This window comes from Hemitrygon akajei, chromosome 8 (genome assembly GCF_048418815.1).
Source record: "Hemitrygon akajei chromosome 8, sHemAka1.3, whole genome shotgun sequence".
Classification (NCBI taxonomy): Eukaryota; Metazoa; Chordata; class Chondrichthyes; order Myliobatiformes; family Dasyatidae; genus Hemitrygon; species Hemitrygon akajei.
Window position 1 is genome coordinate 109286333 of NC_133131.1, and position 17446 is coordinate 109303778.

The 17446-nt window shown below is 38.6% G+C and overlaps 2 protein-coding genes across 3 annotated transcripts in view; one reads left to right on the plus strand and one right to left on the minus strand.

Moving 5' to 3' along the window:
• The window catches only part of ezh2 (enhancer of zeste 2 polycomb repressive complex 2 subunit), a 136244-nt gene extending 126751 nt beyond the window's left edge, over positions 1 to 9493 (plus strand). For both annotated transcript variants that reach the window (XM_073054370.1, XM_073054371.1), the window contains exons 17-20: positions 1243 to 1324; positions 1422 to 1502; positions 1849 to 1933; positions 9191 to 9493. In XM_073054370.1, the coding sequence (XP_072910471.1) occupies positions 1243 to 1324; positions 1422 to 1502; positions 1849 to 1933; positions 9191 to 9251 (309 nt within the window). In that variant the 3' untranslated portion in view covers positions 9252 to 9493. The remainder of the gene's footprint in view (positions 1 to 1242; positions 1325 to 1421; positions 1503 to 1848; positions 1934 to 9190) is intronic.
• Positions 9494 to 11371: 1878 nt separating this feature from the next.
• Positions 11372 to 17446, minus strand: part of cul1b (cullin 1b) — a 101076-nt gene continuing 95001 nt past the window's right edge. The window contains exons 21-22 of the mRNA XM_073054372.1: positions 16177 to 16290; positions 11372 to 11999 (exon numbers count right to left, since the gene is read on the minus strand). Of these exons, the coding sequence (XP_072910473.1) occupies positions 11919 to 11999; positions 16177 to 16290 (195 nt within the window). The 3' untranslated portion in view covers positions 11372 to 11918. The remainder of the gene's footprint in view (positions 12000 to 16176; positions 16291 to 17446) is intronic.

A 17446-nucleotide genomic window follows, 5' to 3' on the forward strand; every position in this document is an offset into this window, starting at 1 on the left:
TCTAGAAAAGTGTCAGCTAATGCATTTTGGAGTGAAAAGGCATGATATTGATGTAGAAGCCCCTAGAATAAATAAAGGTCATGCACTGCCCAGTAAAGTGGATTAAACAGCTTTATGTCATTAGAATATAAAGAGCAGAGAGTTTATGCTATAGTTAGACCAGTTTTTGAACAGTGCATAAAGTTCTTGTCAGCTTATTACAGGATAGATGTGATTGCTCTGGAAAACATGTAGGGGGATTGAAAGAATTTCGCTAGAACTGTAAAATTATAGCTTTGAGGAAAGGTTGAGTAAGCAGGGTTTATTTTTGAAAAAGAGAAGACTAAGGGGGTAAGTAATTGAGATGTATAAAATTGAGGTGGCCGGATACATCGAAAGGATTTTGAGGTCTTAAGAAATAGAAAGGAGTTATGGGAGGAAAGTAAATAAAGCCTTAAATTTTGCATTTTGGGGATTGTTTTCTTTTTGAGGTGGCACGTATGGCTTTTTACTGAGGTAGGTTTGAAATTAAAAACAAAATGCTAGGGATATCTAAGTCAGGAGGAATATGTATTGAAAGAATGAGCTAATTACCCCTAGATTTTACAGTATTGAGTAATTTTCACAGCTAAATGTTTTAAAAAATGTTGTGTTGGTATTAGCAATGATAATCTTTCAGAAGGCTGGAAAGCTGCAAAAATATAAATATCTTTTGCTTGCTTAACTTAAAATCTAAATCCAGTATTTATTACCGTCATGAATATTACATTCTAATCTCATCCTAATTAATTTAAAAATTCTGCAATCCAGCTATCTCTATATTGCCAAAATCATACAAAAGCGAAGAAATGCTGTTGTCTTAGAAGCTTAAAACTTGGGGATGAATCGATGTGTCTTGAGGTTTTATTTGATGCTTTTTCAGGTTCTATTTTGCCTCTTTTGTGCTTCCTATTGCCAGTTTAATAAAACAATAAAAAAAATTCCTTCCTCACTTCTTCAGAAATGAAGTCCAAAAAATAAACAATCAGTATTTGATTGGTAGCAGTGACTAGAAATAGTGGGCATGGTCCAACATATTACCCAGAACTTTTCCAAAAGTAATGCTTCTGCAGTGTGATAGAACTTTGGAACTCTTCAATAAATTTTGATAGCCCAATTATTAATATTTAAGTCTAAGGATGCTTGCTACATAAGTTAACAGTGCATTGGCATTTGTTGTAAAGGTTTCTCTGTTTCACCATCTCAATTATTAATAATTTCCAGATTATATCTCAGGATGAAGCTGATCGCCGTGGCAAAGTTTATGACAAATATATGTGCAGCTTCCTCTTTAACCTGAATAATGGTATGAATATTCTCAATTCAGACAACATGCATAAATAAAAGTCACATATGTTAAATGTACTTACAAATATAACTCTAATTTTTTTCCCCCTTTCCAGACTTTGTTGTTGATGCAACACGCAAAGGTAACAAAATACGTTTTGCAAACCATTCTGTCAATCCCAACTGTTATGCCAAAGGTAAATACCACTTTGCTTTTTGGACTTATCACTGTCTGCAAATTAATGGAACCTTAACAGTTTACACCTGTAATCTATCTGTATCTCCCAACATACAGAAGACCTCAAATAGGTCACTGGTATAAAAATAATTGTGTTTTGATTCTTTATTGTTGATTGTTCGAAAATATCAAAGGTCAACCTGCAACTTGTTTAATAAACTTGGGCATAATTGAGAAAATAGTTAGATGAGAAATTACCAAGTTTCTATTTGTCTATAGACTGTCCGTGAACAAAGTTTGAGTAGAATTTGCTTGAAGTTATACCACTTAAAAATATATATATTATTTTTTGCTTTGATATTTAGTAATGATGGTTAATGGAGACCATCGAATAGGCATATTTGCCAAAAGAGCAATCCAAACTGGCGAGGAATTGTTCTTCGACTACAGGTATGAGCAGCATGAACTTCTAGATGAAGTGTACTTTTGAATCATGTTTCTGTTAAATTCAGTTATACTTACATTGTTACACATTCCAAAATGTTGAATTTGTATAAAACTTAGTTTCTTACTACACTATGTAGTTGTTATGGTTCTGAGTACAAAAATGCTGGTTACTTCTGAAGGCACTTTTTAGCTAAATAAAAAATGCCTGTAAAGAAAATATTCTTATCCTGGTACTAATGCTGGCCATTAGTAGAATAGCCTGTTGCTGTGGTGACAATGGGACATAAAATCCTGTCTAAGGGCTGGTGGCCTGAATAATTCAAAACTGACTTACATTCAAAGTGGTCAAGCCTTGATAATACATCATGTTTCACTGTCATCTGTAACAATTAGAACATAGAACAGCACAGCACACAATGCAATGCAGAGCTCCTCAGCTCACAATGTTGAGCCAAATTAATTAAATTAGAAATCAAATGACTAATTATTGTGCCTACTCAATCTTTATAACCCATATTCTTCATATTCATCTGCCTATCTAAATGCCTCATACAAGTCTCTAATATTTCTGCCTCTACTGCCACACTAAGCAGCACATTCCAGGCACCCATCACTCTCTAAGTAAAAACTTGCTCCTCACAACCTCCCTCTGTTTCCCTAGCATTTATGTAAGACGCACCAGTATTTTGTTTCCTGGATTATCCCTGGTACTCTTCTTGAATAATTGAACATTAACTACTTGCAGTCCTCTGGGACCTCACCAGTGGATAGAGAGGACACAAAGCTATTGGTCAAAGCCACAGCAATTTCTTTTGTGCCTCTCAATAAGCTAGGGTATATACCATTAGGCCCTGGCTGGGGACTTGTCCATCTTAATGTTCTTTAAGAGACCCAATACTACCTCTTCTCTTTTAAATCTTGTAACACCCCAACATGCCAATACGCTTGGCACTTATCTCCCTATCCTCCACATCCTTCTCCTTGGAAAATGCTGATGTAAAGTACTCATTAAGGACCTTGCCCACATCTGCATCCCCTTTATCCTTGAGTGGTCCTACCCTCTCCCTCTTAATGCATGTATAAAATACTTCTTCAATCCTACGAACCAAGGAATTTTTATGGCCTCTCCTGGATTTCCTGATTCCTTTGAGTTCTCTTCTGGCTTCTTAATAATCCTCAAAGCTCTTTGATTCTAGCTTCCTAAATTTTACATACTTTTTCTTCTTGTCTAAATTCATCATCTCTTTCGACATTCAAAGTTCTTTTACCTTGCCATCCTTGTCACTGTTACATACCTGTCCTGTACTCTGTACATACGACTTAAGACATAGGAGCAGAATTAGGCCATCTGGCCCATTGAGACTGCCCGCCATTCAATCATGGCTGATCCTTTTTTTTCTGTCTCCTCCTCAACCCCAGTTCCCAGCCTTCTCCCTGTAACCTTTGATGCCATGTCCAATCAAGAACCTATCATTCTCTGCCTTAAATACACCCAATGACTTGGCCTCCACAGGTGCATGTGGCAACAAATTCACCACTCTTTGGCTAAAGAAATTTCTCCATATCTGTTTTGAAAGGGTACCTCTCTATCCTGAGGCTATGCCCTCTTGTCCTAGACTCTTCCACCATGGGAAACATCCTTCACCACATCTACTCTGTTTAGGCCTTTCAACATTTGAAAGGTTTCAATGAGATTCCCCCCTCATTCCTGGGATCATCTCTGTGAACCTCTCCTGGACCCTCTCCAATGCCAGCATATCTTTTCTAGGTTGAAGGGCCCAAAAGTGTTCACAATACTCAAGGTGAGGCCTCACCAGTGCCTCATTATAAAGCCTCAGCATCACATCCTTGCTCTTGTATTCTAGACCTCTTGAAATGAATGCCAACATGGCATTTGCCTTCCTCACCACGGACTCAACCTGCCAGTTAACCTTCATCCCTCTGCATCTCTGATTACTGGATTTTCTCCCCATTTAGAAAATAGTCTGCACGTTTATTTCTACTACCAAAGTCTATGCCCATGCATTTTCCAACATTGTATTTCATTTGTCGCTTTCTTGCCCATTCTCCTAATCTGTCTTAAGTCCTTCTGCATCCTACCTGTTTTCTTAACACTAGTTGCCCCTCCACCAATCTTATCTGCAAACTTGGCAACAAAGTCATCTACTCCATCATCTAAATAATTTATATATAGCATAAAAATAAACGGTCCCAACACTGACCCTGCAGAACACCACTAATCACTGGTAGCCTATCAGAAAAGGATCCTTATATTCGCACTCACTGCCTCCTACCAATCAGCCAATGCTCTCACCATGTTTGTAACTTTCCTGTAATACCATGGGCACTTAACTCGGTAAGCAGCCTCATGTGTCAAAGGCCTTCTGAAAGTCCAAATATACAACATCTACTGCATCCCCTTTATCTATCCTACTTGAAGGATAGATCTCCTCAAAGAATTCCAACAGTTTCATCAGGCAGGATTTTCCCTGAAGGAAACTGAGCTGACTTTGTACTATCTTGTCCTTTATCACACCTTATCCTTAACAATTGACTCCAACATCTTTCCAACCTCTAACATCTGTACATTTGGTATTTAAAGACTCTACATTTCGGATGTGGACGTGATCAAAAGACTACTGTTCCCAATCAACTCTCCCTAGATCCTGCCTGATGCTCCCTTAATTTACCCAACTCCAATTTAATATTCTCCCACAACATCCATACTTATATTTATCTATAGCCATCTTAAAACTTGGGGAACAGTGACCACAATTCCTTAACTGTTCACCCACTGAAAGGTCAATGAGCTGGCCAGGCTCATCACCCAGCACCAGATCCAGTACAGCCCATCTTGTTACACTATCTAGATATTGATTTAAGAAACCCTTCTGGATGTACCTAAAGTTTCGCCTCTTCTAAACTTCTTGCTCTCAGTTTATATTAGGTAAGTTGAAGTCCCCTGTGATAACAACCCTAGTTTTTAAACCTTTATTTAATCTGCCTGCATATCTGTCCCAGTAGCTATTAGGTGTCTGTAGAGCAGTATCAGCAGTGTGATTGGACCCTTACTATTTTTGAGTTCTACCCATATAGAGTTGGTGGACAAGCCCTCTATTATGTCCCCTCTGGTGCAGGTGTGATATTGTCCCCGATAGGTAGTGCAACTCTCCCATCTTTTTCATCTCCCTATCTTTTCTTAAATCTTCAAAAGCTTGGGACATTAAGCACCTATTCCTCATAACCAAGTCTGGCCACAATATGTCCTGATCCATGCTCTGGTCTGTTTTCTATAGCCTTGACATCTACCTCCTCTTCATCTCTCCACTTTCTGACCTTGTGCTTTAGTTTCCATTCCCCTGCCAAGATAGTTTAAACCCTACTGAATAGCAGTAGTGAACCCCCCAGCCAGGATATTTGTTTCCCTCCAGTTTAGGTGCAATCTGTCCCTCTTGTGCAGGTCACAGGTCACCTGTCCCCCACAAAAGGTTCCAATGATCAAAGAACATGAAACCTTGCTTCCTGCACCAGTTCTTCAGCCACTCATTCATCTGTACTATCGTCCTAATCATGTCCTGACTAACCTGTGGCAGCAGGAGTAATCCAGATTACCTAGGAAGTCCTGCTTTTCATCTTTCCTAACTCCCTATAGTTATTGTACAGGATCTCTTATCCCATATGACCTGTGTCATTGGTACCAATGCGCACCACGATATTCTGCAGCTGCTTTAAGACATCCTGGACCCCAGCAACTGGGAGGCAACACACCATGCTGGCAGCTCTTTCGTGGTCACAAAATCTGTCCATACCCCTTTCCTATCACTGTCACTCTGACTTTACCCTTCCATGCCGAGCCTTAGAGCTGCCCATAGTGTCACTGGCCATCCCCACGTTAGCATCCAAAGGGATATGCTTGTTCCTGAGGAGATGCCTGCATTGACTGCTCACTCCCTCTTAATGTCTCCTGGTGGCAACCCATCTACTGATCTGAAGTCTGCAGTCTGGGTGTGACCACCTCAGTAAAAGTTTTTTCTGAGGATTTCAGCCTCCTGAGTACATCCAACTCCAGTTCCTTGACCTCGTCAAAAGCTGAAGTTGGGTGCATTACCCACAGAGGTAATCATCAGGGGGACCGTTAGGTGCCCTGTAATCCCACATTTTATAGGAGGATCATTTCACTACCTTAACTATTATCCTGCTTATACTTTGTTTTACCTTTGACCCAAATTTCTCAAGTTCATGTTCCAAAACAAATGATTCCAAAAGACCGGGCACCCTTGGCCTCTGCCTGTTGAGCTAAAGCTTTCCACTCTTGGAATGTGGAAGCATAAATTCAAAACAGATGTTGTCAGAGAAACATATAGGAGAAATGTGGCAAACATTCAGGGGATATTTGCGTGGGGTTCTGCGTAGATACGTTCCAATGTGACGGACAGGATGGTAGGGTACAGGACCCGTGGTGTACAAAGGCTGTTGTAAACCTAGGCAAGAAGAAGAGCTTTACAAAAGGTTCAAAAAAAAAACTAGGTGATGATAGAGAGCTAGAAGATTATAAGGCTAGCAGGAAGCTTAAGAATGAAATTAGGAGAGACAGAAGGGGAGGTGAGAAGGCCTTGGCAGACAGGATTAAGGAAAACCCCAAGGCATTCTACAAGAATGTGAAGAGCAAGAGGATAAGACATGAGAGAATAGTGACAGTGGAAAAGTATGTATGGAACTGGAGGAGATGGCAGAGGCACTTAATGAATACTTTGCTTCAGTATTCACTACGGAAAAGAATCTTGGCAATTGTCGGGATGACTTGCAGTGGACTACATGCTTGAGCATGTAGAGGATGTACTGAAGATTTTGGAAAGCATCAAGTTGGTTACTTAACCGGGACCAGATGGGATGTACCTCAGGCTACTGTGGGAAATGAGGGAGGAGATTGCTGAGCCACTGGCGATGTTCTTTGCATTATCAATGAGGACAGGAGAGGTTCTGGAGGATTGGAAGGTTGCAGAGCCTGTTTGAATTTTTTGAGGATGTGACTAACATATTGATGAAGGTAGAGCCGTAAATGTTGTGTATATGGATTTTAGCAAGGCATTTGATAAGGTATCCCAATCAAGGCTTATTGAGAAATTAAGGAGGCATGAGATCCAAGGTGACATTGCTTTGTGGATCCAGAACTGGCGTGCCCACAGATCGCAAAGAATGGTTGTAGAGGGGTCATATTCTGTATAGAGGTCAGTCACCAGTGGTGTGCCTCAGGGATCTGTTCTGAGACCCTTACTCTTTGTGATTTTTATAAATGACCTGGATGAGGAAGTGAAGGGATGAGTTAGTAAATTTGCTGATGACAAAGGTTGAGGGTGTTGTGGATAGTGTGGAGGGCTGTCAAGAGATTGCAGCGTGACGTTGATAGGATGCAAAACTGGGCTGAGAAGTGGTAGATGGAGTTCAACCCAGATAAGTGTGAAGTGGTTCATTTTGGTACGTCAAATATGGCAGAATATAGTATTAATGGTAAGACTCTTGGCAGTGTGGAGGGTCAGAGGGATCTTGGGGGCTGAGTCCATAGGACACTCAAAGATGCTACTCTGGTTGACCCTGTGGTTAAGGCCATCATTAACGGTGGGATTGAGTTTAAGAGCCGAGAGTTAATGTTGTAGCTATATAGGACCCTGGTCAGACCCCACTTGGAGTACTGTGCTCAATTCTGGTTGCCTCACTACAGGAAGGACGTGAAAACTATAGAAAGGGTGCAGAGGAGATTTACAAGGATGTTCCCTGGATTGGGAGTATGCCTTATGAGAATAGGTTGATGGCTGCTACAAGAGGGCATAGTTTTGTGCTTGGAAGTAGGTACAGAGGGGATGTCGGGGTAAGTTTTTTAATACGCAGAGTGGTGTGTGGAATGGGCTGCCGGCGGCAGTTTTGGAGGCTCCTGGATAGGTACATGGGCTATGGGTAAGCATAGGTAGTTCTAAGGTAAGGACATGTTTGGCACAGCTTTGTGGGCCAAAGGGCCTGTATTGTGCTGTAGGTTTTCTGTTTCTAACCCATGGCTCACTCCCACTGGTTGCTCCGCTTAAACCTAACTAATTTTAATGGCTCTTGCTAAGTACTAGTGACTCAAGTAATCTCCCGCTCCACAGACAAATCCCAATAGGCCCAGTTCACTTTTTAAAATAACCATGTAAAGTCCACTAGGAACAGTTTCCAATCTCTCCAGGATCTGCTCCATAAGAATTGATCTTTTTCCTCTTAAGAGCTCTCACTTTTTCCAAAGCAAAATTGATTAAGTATGGGTGAATTCCCACAGGAACTCTGTAACTATGGGAGAACTGTAGACATTTAGAAGTACAGTTTGTGGTTAATTCTGAAGCAGATAATTGGAAGTATTGTTTTTGTGAAACTGATCCTGCTACACCCAAGAAATGTGAAGAATTGTACCTTTAAAATTAATCAATGACCCTGTTAGTCCTTATCTCAACAAGTTTTTCTGCTTCTGATGTTCTCTCTCCATTGTTTTAAAAAAACCCAGCTTTGTCAAATTGGAAAGGAAGTGAACAATGCAAATATCTTGTAATTGAGCTTTTCTTATCAAGATTCCTAGAATTCACTCTCATACTAAACAGAATAGTCACACCTTCTGTCTACTTTCAGAACAATAACAAGATGCAACAAATCATTGCAATTAGTTGATGAAAACAAAGTGAGTGAAAACACAAAGCAGAATTGTCTAATAGTAATAAGGAAACAAACTTGAATGATTGGATGAGAAATTTACTGTAATTTTCTTAAGAATTTTTTTTATAAAGGCCCAAATTTTGTATGTTATTAACTTTTCCTTACACAAAACATTCAAATCAGGGAACAGGTTATATTCACTTCAATAATTCAGTTGTGGTAAGTCAAATTTTGGCAGAGATGCAGTGTCTGGTTTCCAAGTCAAAATGAACCTGCTCTGTAAATCAGTAAATTCAGGGTTGAACTCAAGTCTTTTATATGCTTCCATTACCCTTTGGACAAAGTGTGAAAGATTATTCACTTTTTCTGTTTTTAATAGTTAAGACCTAAGTATTGTGTTGGAAAGTTCTACTGTTTGTTAATGTAACAGCCTGTTGGAAACATGGTGAGAACCATTTTAAAAAGTTGTAAGTAAAATCACCTGCTGCAGATTAGGTCTAAATTAATTACCTGTTAGCAGTGAATTTGTTGGCAGCAGGACAACATTGATTTACTTAACTCATTTATCTTTTATATTTCTTTTAGGTATAGTCAAGCTGATGCCCTGAAATATGTTGGTATAGAGAGAGAAATGGAAATCCCCTGAAATTACACTGCCTCAAAGTATAGGCAGCTAATTTTATATTTCAGGATTATGTACTGTATGCAGACATTTGAAACAACTCTTGATTTGAAAACTACTGTGACAATAATTTATACTGTAAAAAAAAAATTAAGCTTTTTATCTTTTCAAAAGCTGCCAGTTTTTATATGTGTCCTTTTGCTATACACCTGTGTGGTGAGCTGTTGGTGCAATTATAACATCAATTAAAAAAACTTGAATTTTAATGTGACTTGAAATTTTTGAACTTCACTATTTTCTAACAAGGTCAAAATAAACTAATCAATGCCTTGTAAGATGGAAAGAGTTCTGTCCTATGACTAAAGAGTACTACAGTAGACAACAGTATGCGATTATCCACCAGGATTCTGGGGTGATAAATAACACTGACACTTGCACGAAACACCTTCCATATAATATTCTAGAAACCAGTCAAAATGTTTTTGTTTTGACTTGCCTTTTTTGAAATAACGTGCTTCTCTCCATGCAATTATACCTACCATAGGACGTTACCCATTTTAAATGATAGTCCAAATCTTATAACAAATCCAGTAATGATCATAGAAGCAACATCAATTTAAAATCTGCGGTAAATCCCAGCTAAGTGTAAGGGGACTATACAACTCTAAAGGCTGTGTTATAAATATTCCATAAGCTGTTGGTTCTAAAAGAAACATGCAAAACTAGTGCAGAAAAGATGCAACCAAAGTTAAAATATGAATATTGAAACTAGCTATGCTATTAACATTACAATTAGATTCAAACAGCTAGAATCTAAAAGCTTATAATACGAGATTTAGTCAGCACTTTTTAATCAAAGGCATGAAATTGTGAACCCAACTATACGATTGCCTAGTGTCCAAGAGGTTTGTCTACACCTGGGGAAAAGAATTTTGAATGTAGATCAGATAGTTACAGGCTAAGAAGAGGGATCTGCCTAAAACATTTTTTTGCAATGGGAAGTGAAAACATCCTTTGAATTTGGCTCCAAGTAATTACAAAGTTAAATAAGGTATTATGCAAATGTTTGAAATATAATTAAGAAATTATTTTTGTTTAAATGGCACTCACATAACTGTGAGACTAAAATTCCTGTTAAAAGTCTTTAAGGAAAATGTTCCAAAATTATTTATCAATTGAGATTATTTTGATATGTCAGCAGATTCCTCCACATTTTAATTCTTTCTGCACTAATACTGAAATGATATAAATAATCATCTAATTTCCCAATGCAATTTTCAAATTGATATCCTTTAGAGTGTAACTGCACTAGAGGCTGCAAGGCCATCAACAAGCCAGTTTTCCAAAATTAGTCATGCATATATGAACTGTGGTACAGGAATTGTAACTTAAATACATTTTAAACTAATTTCCACACTGAATATGCAAACAACTATCATATTGTTAGTAGCTTTGTACACGTGGTTATGGATTTCTGTCAGGCAGTCATCTTAAAAGCTACTTTCAGCAGTATGTAATAGCCACAAACCTTTTTCAGTAGTTTATCAAGATAGCACATCTCCTTTCAAGTAGAAAATGAAAATGGGGGACAGTTTAACACCTATGAATTCCATAAAGTTTTCTGTAAGTCACTATAATTCAGATGCTATGCTGAGCATTTAAATCATAAAAACGCATTGCCGCTTTGATAATTATTTCCTTAACAAATTAGAATATAGAATACAGCACTCAATCAATGCCTAAGCTGAATATGATTCCAATTAGACTAATCCCTTATGTCTCACACATTCCTGCAACTTTGCATGTGCAACATCACAGATGCAACAAAATGATATAGCTATGCAAGTTACAAAACAGATGGAAAGAGGATAATTACTAGGATGTGTACAAAAAGTAGACAAAGGAAACTTATCCTTAGTTTATGCTCCAAAAGTTCTATGTAACTAAATTAGTGGTCATTTCTATTAAAGTCTGATGCATAGTGAATATCTTATATTTTAAACAGTCCATTATAACATTAGTGTCATTTTAGCTGGATAGTTTTGAAAGCAGATAAATAGATATTCAATCAGATTTGATCCTTGCAATGAATGGTTAATAACTAGCAACTTTTAAACTGATCAAACTGTACCAAATCACAACTGTTACAGAAATCATTAAATTTTTATTTATCACACATTTAAAAAATGAACCACACTATACAAATGGTTTCTCTTGTAGCAGATAATGCAGATTACACGTTTTCTAAAGGGCTTGTTCAAATCCACTAGTATGCTTTTGGAAAGTGCTGCCAACATTGCATTCATAAATTAGTTTGTCCTGCTGCCTGGTATTTTCAGAGCAGTAGTGGCCATGTATAGCTGAAGTAAATTTTTTTAATGCAGATAGGCAGTAGCATGCAACCCCTACGTAGAAGGTTCAATTCCTTTCTCACTTGCTAAATTAAGGTTAGGGGTTATTTCTGATATTTACATAGTGAAATGCAGCAATCCTGAGAACAGTTGGGTAAAGTAAATATGACTGGCTAGTGTTTCCTCTCAGTTGAAGGGAGGCCCAGCAGGCAGCAGATAAGCTGCAATGGAGTTCAAGAATGCAATCCTTTACATTCCCATCTTTATCACAAAACTAGTAGCATTCTCTGTATTTCAGCCTGTATGTCTTAGGAATGAAGTTTTTATTCAGACACAATATTTAAGCCAAATAACTGTAAGTGTCCTTCTCCCCATCCACACGCTCCAAATACTCCTTTTCTATCAGAATGTCGATGCATTTCTGCAAAAGAAAACAAGCACATGACAATAGAAACATGCAGATTTTAACCCAACATGTTAATTTAATTTTTTTTAAAACAAATCCAATACAACTTAAGTAAATTTAAAAAGGCAAATTTGGACTAATTAACATTTTGAAATAAAGCAACAGTTCACAACTAAGCAGCAAAAAGACAAATGGAGTTTTTTTAGTTCAATTCCAGTTAAGATTTTATAAATGAAAGTATAAAAATGCAAGTGTACTGTCCATTTAATTAGTAGTAAGATGTAGACATGGCTGGCCTTTGAAAATGGTTGTAAGTCACCTTAAGACCCTGCAGTTCATGTGAAGATGAAAGATTGCTGTTAATTGTAAAAATCAGCACAGCTTGTGACATGGAGATAGTGCTTTCATATATCTTTACTGCCCTTAACCTTGCAGGTGGTAGAGGGCTTGGGAAGAAATTTCACTATTGTCATGGCAGGATTCTAAATTTAATCAGCTTAATGAACAACGGTGAACACTATTATTTGCATGAAGTGATAATACATTTACCACAGGTGCATAAAGTGAAAATATTTGCAAAATATACCTTAAAACATAATTGCTTACTCAATCTCATGGCTTTCTGAAGTTGTTTAATTGGCTAAATCATCAAATGTCCAAACTTCACTGGAATACTCAAATGTTGCATTTTATAGCTCAGCCATTAATTTGATTCAATAATCATGGTTAAGACCAGATCTAAAGGCTATTGTACTACCATAGTTGGTACTTCAGACTCTGGGTGACAATTCACTAAGATGGAAAACTTGTATTCATATTGGTGCAACACACACAAAATACTGGTGGAACACAGCAGGCCAGGCAGCATCTATAGGGAGAAGCGCTGTCGACGTTTCGGGCCGAGACCATTCGTCAGGACTAACTGAAAGGAGGGATACTAAGAGATTTGAAAGTAGTGGGGGGAGGGGGAAAATGCAAAATGATAGAAGACCAGAGGGGGTGGGATGAAGCTAAGAGCTGGAAAGGTGATTGGTGAAAGTGATACAGAGCTGGAGAAGGGAAAGGATCATGGGACGGGAGGCCTCGGGAGAAAGAATAGGGGAGAGGGGAGCACCAGAGAGAGGTGGAGAACAGGCAGGGTGATGGGCAGAGAGAGAGAGAAAAAAACAAACAACTAAATATGTCAGGGATGGGGTAAGAAGGGGAGGAGGGGCATTAACGGAAGTTAGAGAAGTCAATGTTCGTGCCATCAGGTTGGAGGCTACCCCGGTATATAAGGTGTTGTTCCTCCAACCTGAGTGTGGATTCATCTTGACAGTAGAGGAGGCCATGGATAGACATATCAGAATGGGAATGGGACGTGGAATTAAAATGTGTGGCCACTGGGAGATCCTGCTTTCTCTGGCAGACCGAGCGTAGGTGTTCAGCGAAACGGTCTCCCAGTCTGCATCGGGTCTCACCAATATATAAAAGGCCACACCGGGAGCACCAAACGCAGTATACCACACCAGCCGACTCACAGGTGAAGTGTCACCTCACCTGGAAGGACTGTCTGGGGCCCTGAATGGTGGTGAGGGAGGAAGTGTAAGGGCAGGTGTAGCACTTGTTCCGCTTACAAGGATAAGTGCCAGGAAGGAGATCGGTGGGAAGGGATGGGGGAGACGAGTGGACAAGGGAGTCGCGTAGGGAGCGATCCCTGCGGAAAGCAGAAAGAGGGGTGGAGGGAAAGATGTGCTTGGTAGTGAGATCCCGTTGGAGGTGGCGGAAGTTACGGAGAATTATATGTTGGACCTGGAGGCTGGTGGGGTGGTAGGTGAGGACAAGGGGAACCGCGCGGATGGGGTGAGGACAGATGTGCAGGAAATAGGAGAGATGCGTTTGAGAGCAGAGTTGATGGTGGACGAAGGAAAGCCCCTTTGTTTAAAAAAGGAAGACATCTCCTTCGTCCTGGAATGAAAAGCCTCATCCTGAGAGCAGATGCGGCGGAGACGGAGGAATTGTGAGAAGGGGATAGCCTTTTTGCAAGAGACAGGGTGGGAAGAGGAATAGTCCAGGTAGCTGTGAGAGTCTGTAGGTTTATAGTAGATATCAGTAGATAGGCCGTCTCCAGAGATGGAGACAGAAAGATCAAGAAAGGGGAGGGAGGTGTCGGAAATGGACCAGGTAAATTTGAGGGCAGGGTGAAAGTTGGAGGCAAAGTTAATGAAGTCAACGAGCTCAGCATGCGTGCAGGAGGCAGTGCCAATGCAGTCGTCAATGTAGCCAAGGAAAAGAGGGGGACAGATACCCGTACAGACTTGGAACATGAACTGTTCCACAAAGCCAACAAAAAGGCAGGCATAACTGGGACCCATGCGGGTGCCCCATGGTGTTTCATTTTCCCCATGTAAAAAAGGGACATAAATAAAGGTAAACCTGTTTATAGTCTATTGTGGGGAAAAAACTACAGGTAAAAATTGATCTTAGTTAAGAAAATAAGATGTGACTGAAAACTTTTTACATTTGTAAAGTATGTAGAAGCAATGCATCAAGTGTGACCAAGAAACAAGTGTGCCTCAAAATCATGCATAAAATCTCAATGCTGGTGTAATGTTCTAACAGCAAAAAAATCAGTAAATGACAAATTATGTTTAAGTCTACATCAGATATAAATCTAAATTTAAAATTCAAAGCTGTACAATTAAAGGAGAACAGTACACAGAAACTTTTCAAAATGAATTGCTTGTGATGATTTTATTTGTTAATGTAACTTAACTTAGTCTTACAGGACCCATTTACGCTGCATATACTTAATTAAATCTGAACTAACATTTCATTGTTCCAAGAGCATTGGTCTACTGGGAACAACTGGAAGACACTGGCCTTTAATACCTATATAAATTTTGATTTTTTTTAAACATACTGTGACATTCAAATTATTTTTCCCTTCAATTTCTTGTTTTATGTTGTGCAAATCTATTAGCCCAATAACTCATGCAAACTGCAGTTCCTGACAATAAAAATAACAAAAATCACAGCAGCCTCCAAAAGTCGGATCCATAGCTGATGTGGCATCTCCCTTCTATGTACTCAGTAACAGGAAAATCAATTTCAAGTATAGCATGTGGTTTTGAACAAAATCTAAAAGGAAATTTAATACGAACCTTTGCTATAAGAAGACTCGATTGACCAAATAGCATATATTGCTCAAAAATTTCAAAGGACAAGTTTGCTTCATTTCAAAGTTGCTGAGCTCCATTCCTTTAATATTGTCCAAAATATTCCACATTTAATTATCACTGCCTTAACACCAGATTGTCACTTTGATAACAGGATAATATAAAAGTGTTGCAAAATGTTAAAGATAAAAAAGCAGGCATAAAATTAAAACAAAACAAGTAAAACAGGCAGTTCCTTGGAGAGCAATAAAAATTCAGCCAAATTTTTATAAGTCAATGAATGAACAGATTTTACTCAGTAGTTCAAGTGGAGAGAATGAAGATGTTGCATGTGTTGTCCTAATTAAAGCCAAGATAGACACTTGTACAGTATAACTCAAGGACATAAACCTGAAATGTTAACTGTTTCTCTTTCCAGGGATTACTGTGGATCCGCTGACTGTTTTCAGCATTTTTGCTTCTTTTCTGGACTTTCCACATCTGCTGTTTCTGAGTTTTACTTGCTTTGATTTAATTTATTTTTGGAATTCAAAAAAACATTTTTCTCTAAACTGATTTTCTGGTTTTCTGCTCCAAATTCTTTTGTGTGTCAGCATCGTAAATTTACAATATCCCTCAACTGCAAGCACTGACCAGTTCATGATCTTATTTTGAAATTACTTCATCGGGAATAATCAACTAAACATAAAATTTGCAAAATATTGTAACAGATATAAGGCTTAATACAGTGAGTGGGATCCTTTCATCAGCCCAGGATACAATGTATCTATATGATCTAATTCATCATTATTTATTGTACAATTCCAATAATGCCATTTAAAATCTCAAGGCACAAGGAATAACTAGACACTGACTGAAAACATACCAGGAAAGATAAAGCTAAATGAACTCCATTTTTTTTCCAAAAGAATTTATGAAAGTCATAAATAACTTCCTTCCAAGTGACATCTTTGCATATCCCCCAATATGCATACTTTTAATGCCAGATTTTATTGGATCAGATTGGATGATATGTAAATATTTGATGAACATACCTTAATGACAGGGACTCTGGGTTTAAACCTGGAGGATAGTTGGTTCAGAACTTCTGCCAGTAGCTGCTGATGTTTCAAAACTTTTCTCATCTTCATTATTCGTACAATTGCAGCCTTGGGGATAGCAAGGAGATCAAGGAAAGGGATTAACACTGCTTGTTCCAAGCGAGATGCATTGGAGCAAATTGGAAGTGTATGATGGTATAGCATAGAAAGAGGACTTTTGCCACAGTGTTACTGGCTTTGTAATGAATGACCCAATTAACTCCAACAAACATTCAGAGCTCTTTAAATTGCAATGATTCATACAGTGCACACTTCACCCCTAAATGGACAATCCTTTATCTGGAGTTGAGGCCCATGCAGCCTACATTCATTAGAGCAAACAAACCCACTAATACTTTCCCCTCATCAACCTCACTGATACTTCCATACATTTCAAAAAGATCACCTCATTCCTTCTGAATTCCAGAGAATAAAGGGCATTTATTAAGTCTCTATAAGTCAGCACGTTAATCACAGGAATTAAACCAGTAAATTGTGTCACATCTAAGTATGGTTTTAGATGAGTCAGCCAGAATTGTAGCTGATATTCTAGGTGTGGTCTGATGAAGGCTTTGAATCCCATGCTTTTTTTCTTTTATCTGTATATGTTACAGAAGGCTTTCGTGCTACACTCAAAAACATTTTTTGTCCCTAAAGATAGCCTGAAAAGCTATATATAGATTCTAGATATTTTAAAAAAGTTTAACAAAATCTCCGCTTTTTTCCTGTACGAAAACTTAAGATTCAAAATTCTACAACAGATTTCACTATATAACCAAGATTTTGCATGCAACCTTACAACAAGGTTTAAGAAATCAGATTAGATGCATGAAGGTTTAGTACATTTTAAGGAATGTCAAAGAACAGAAGCAAGAATAGGCCATTCAACTAAATATGCCTGCTCCGTCACTTGATAAAGTGCTCAGGAGTGCTTTTCTGCACCAACTCTATATCCCTTGATTCCCTTAAAATTCAACAGAAAGACTGGGAAGGAATTCCAGAGAAGAGGTAGAACAGCCAGCAGTGGACAAATTAAAATGGAAGAAGTGTGCTAGACCAGAAGTAAAGCACGGAATTCTGAGAGTTTCATAGTGAAAGGAAATAGGGCTAAGGACATAAAATGCTGGCAGAACTCAGCAGGCCAGACAGCATCTATGGGAGGAGGTAGTGACGACGTTCTGGGCCAAAACCCTTCATCAGGAGTCCCTCACATGTGGCACCTTAT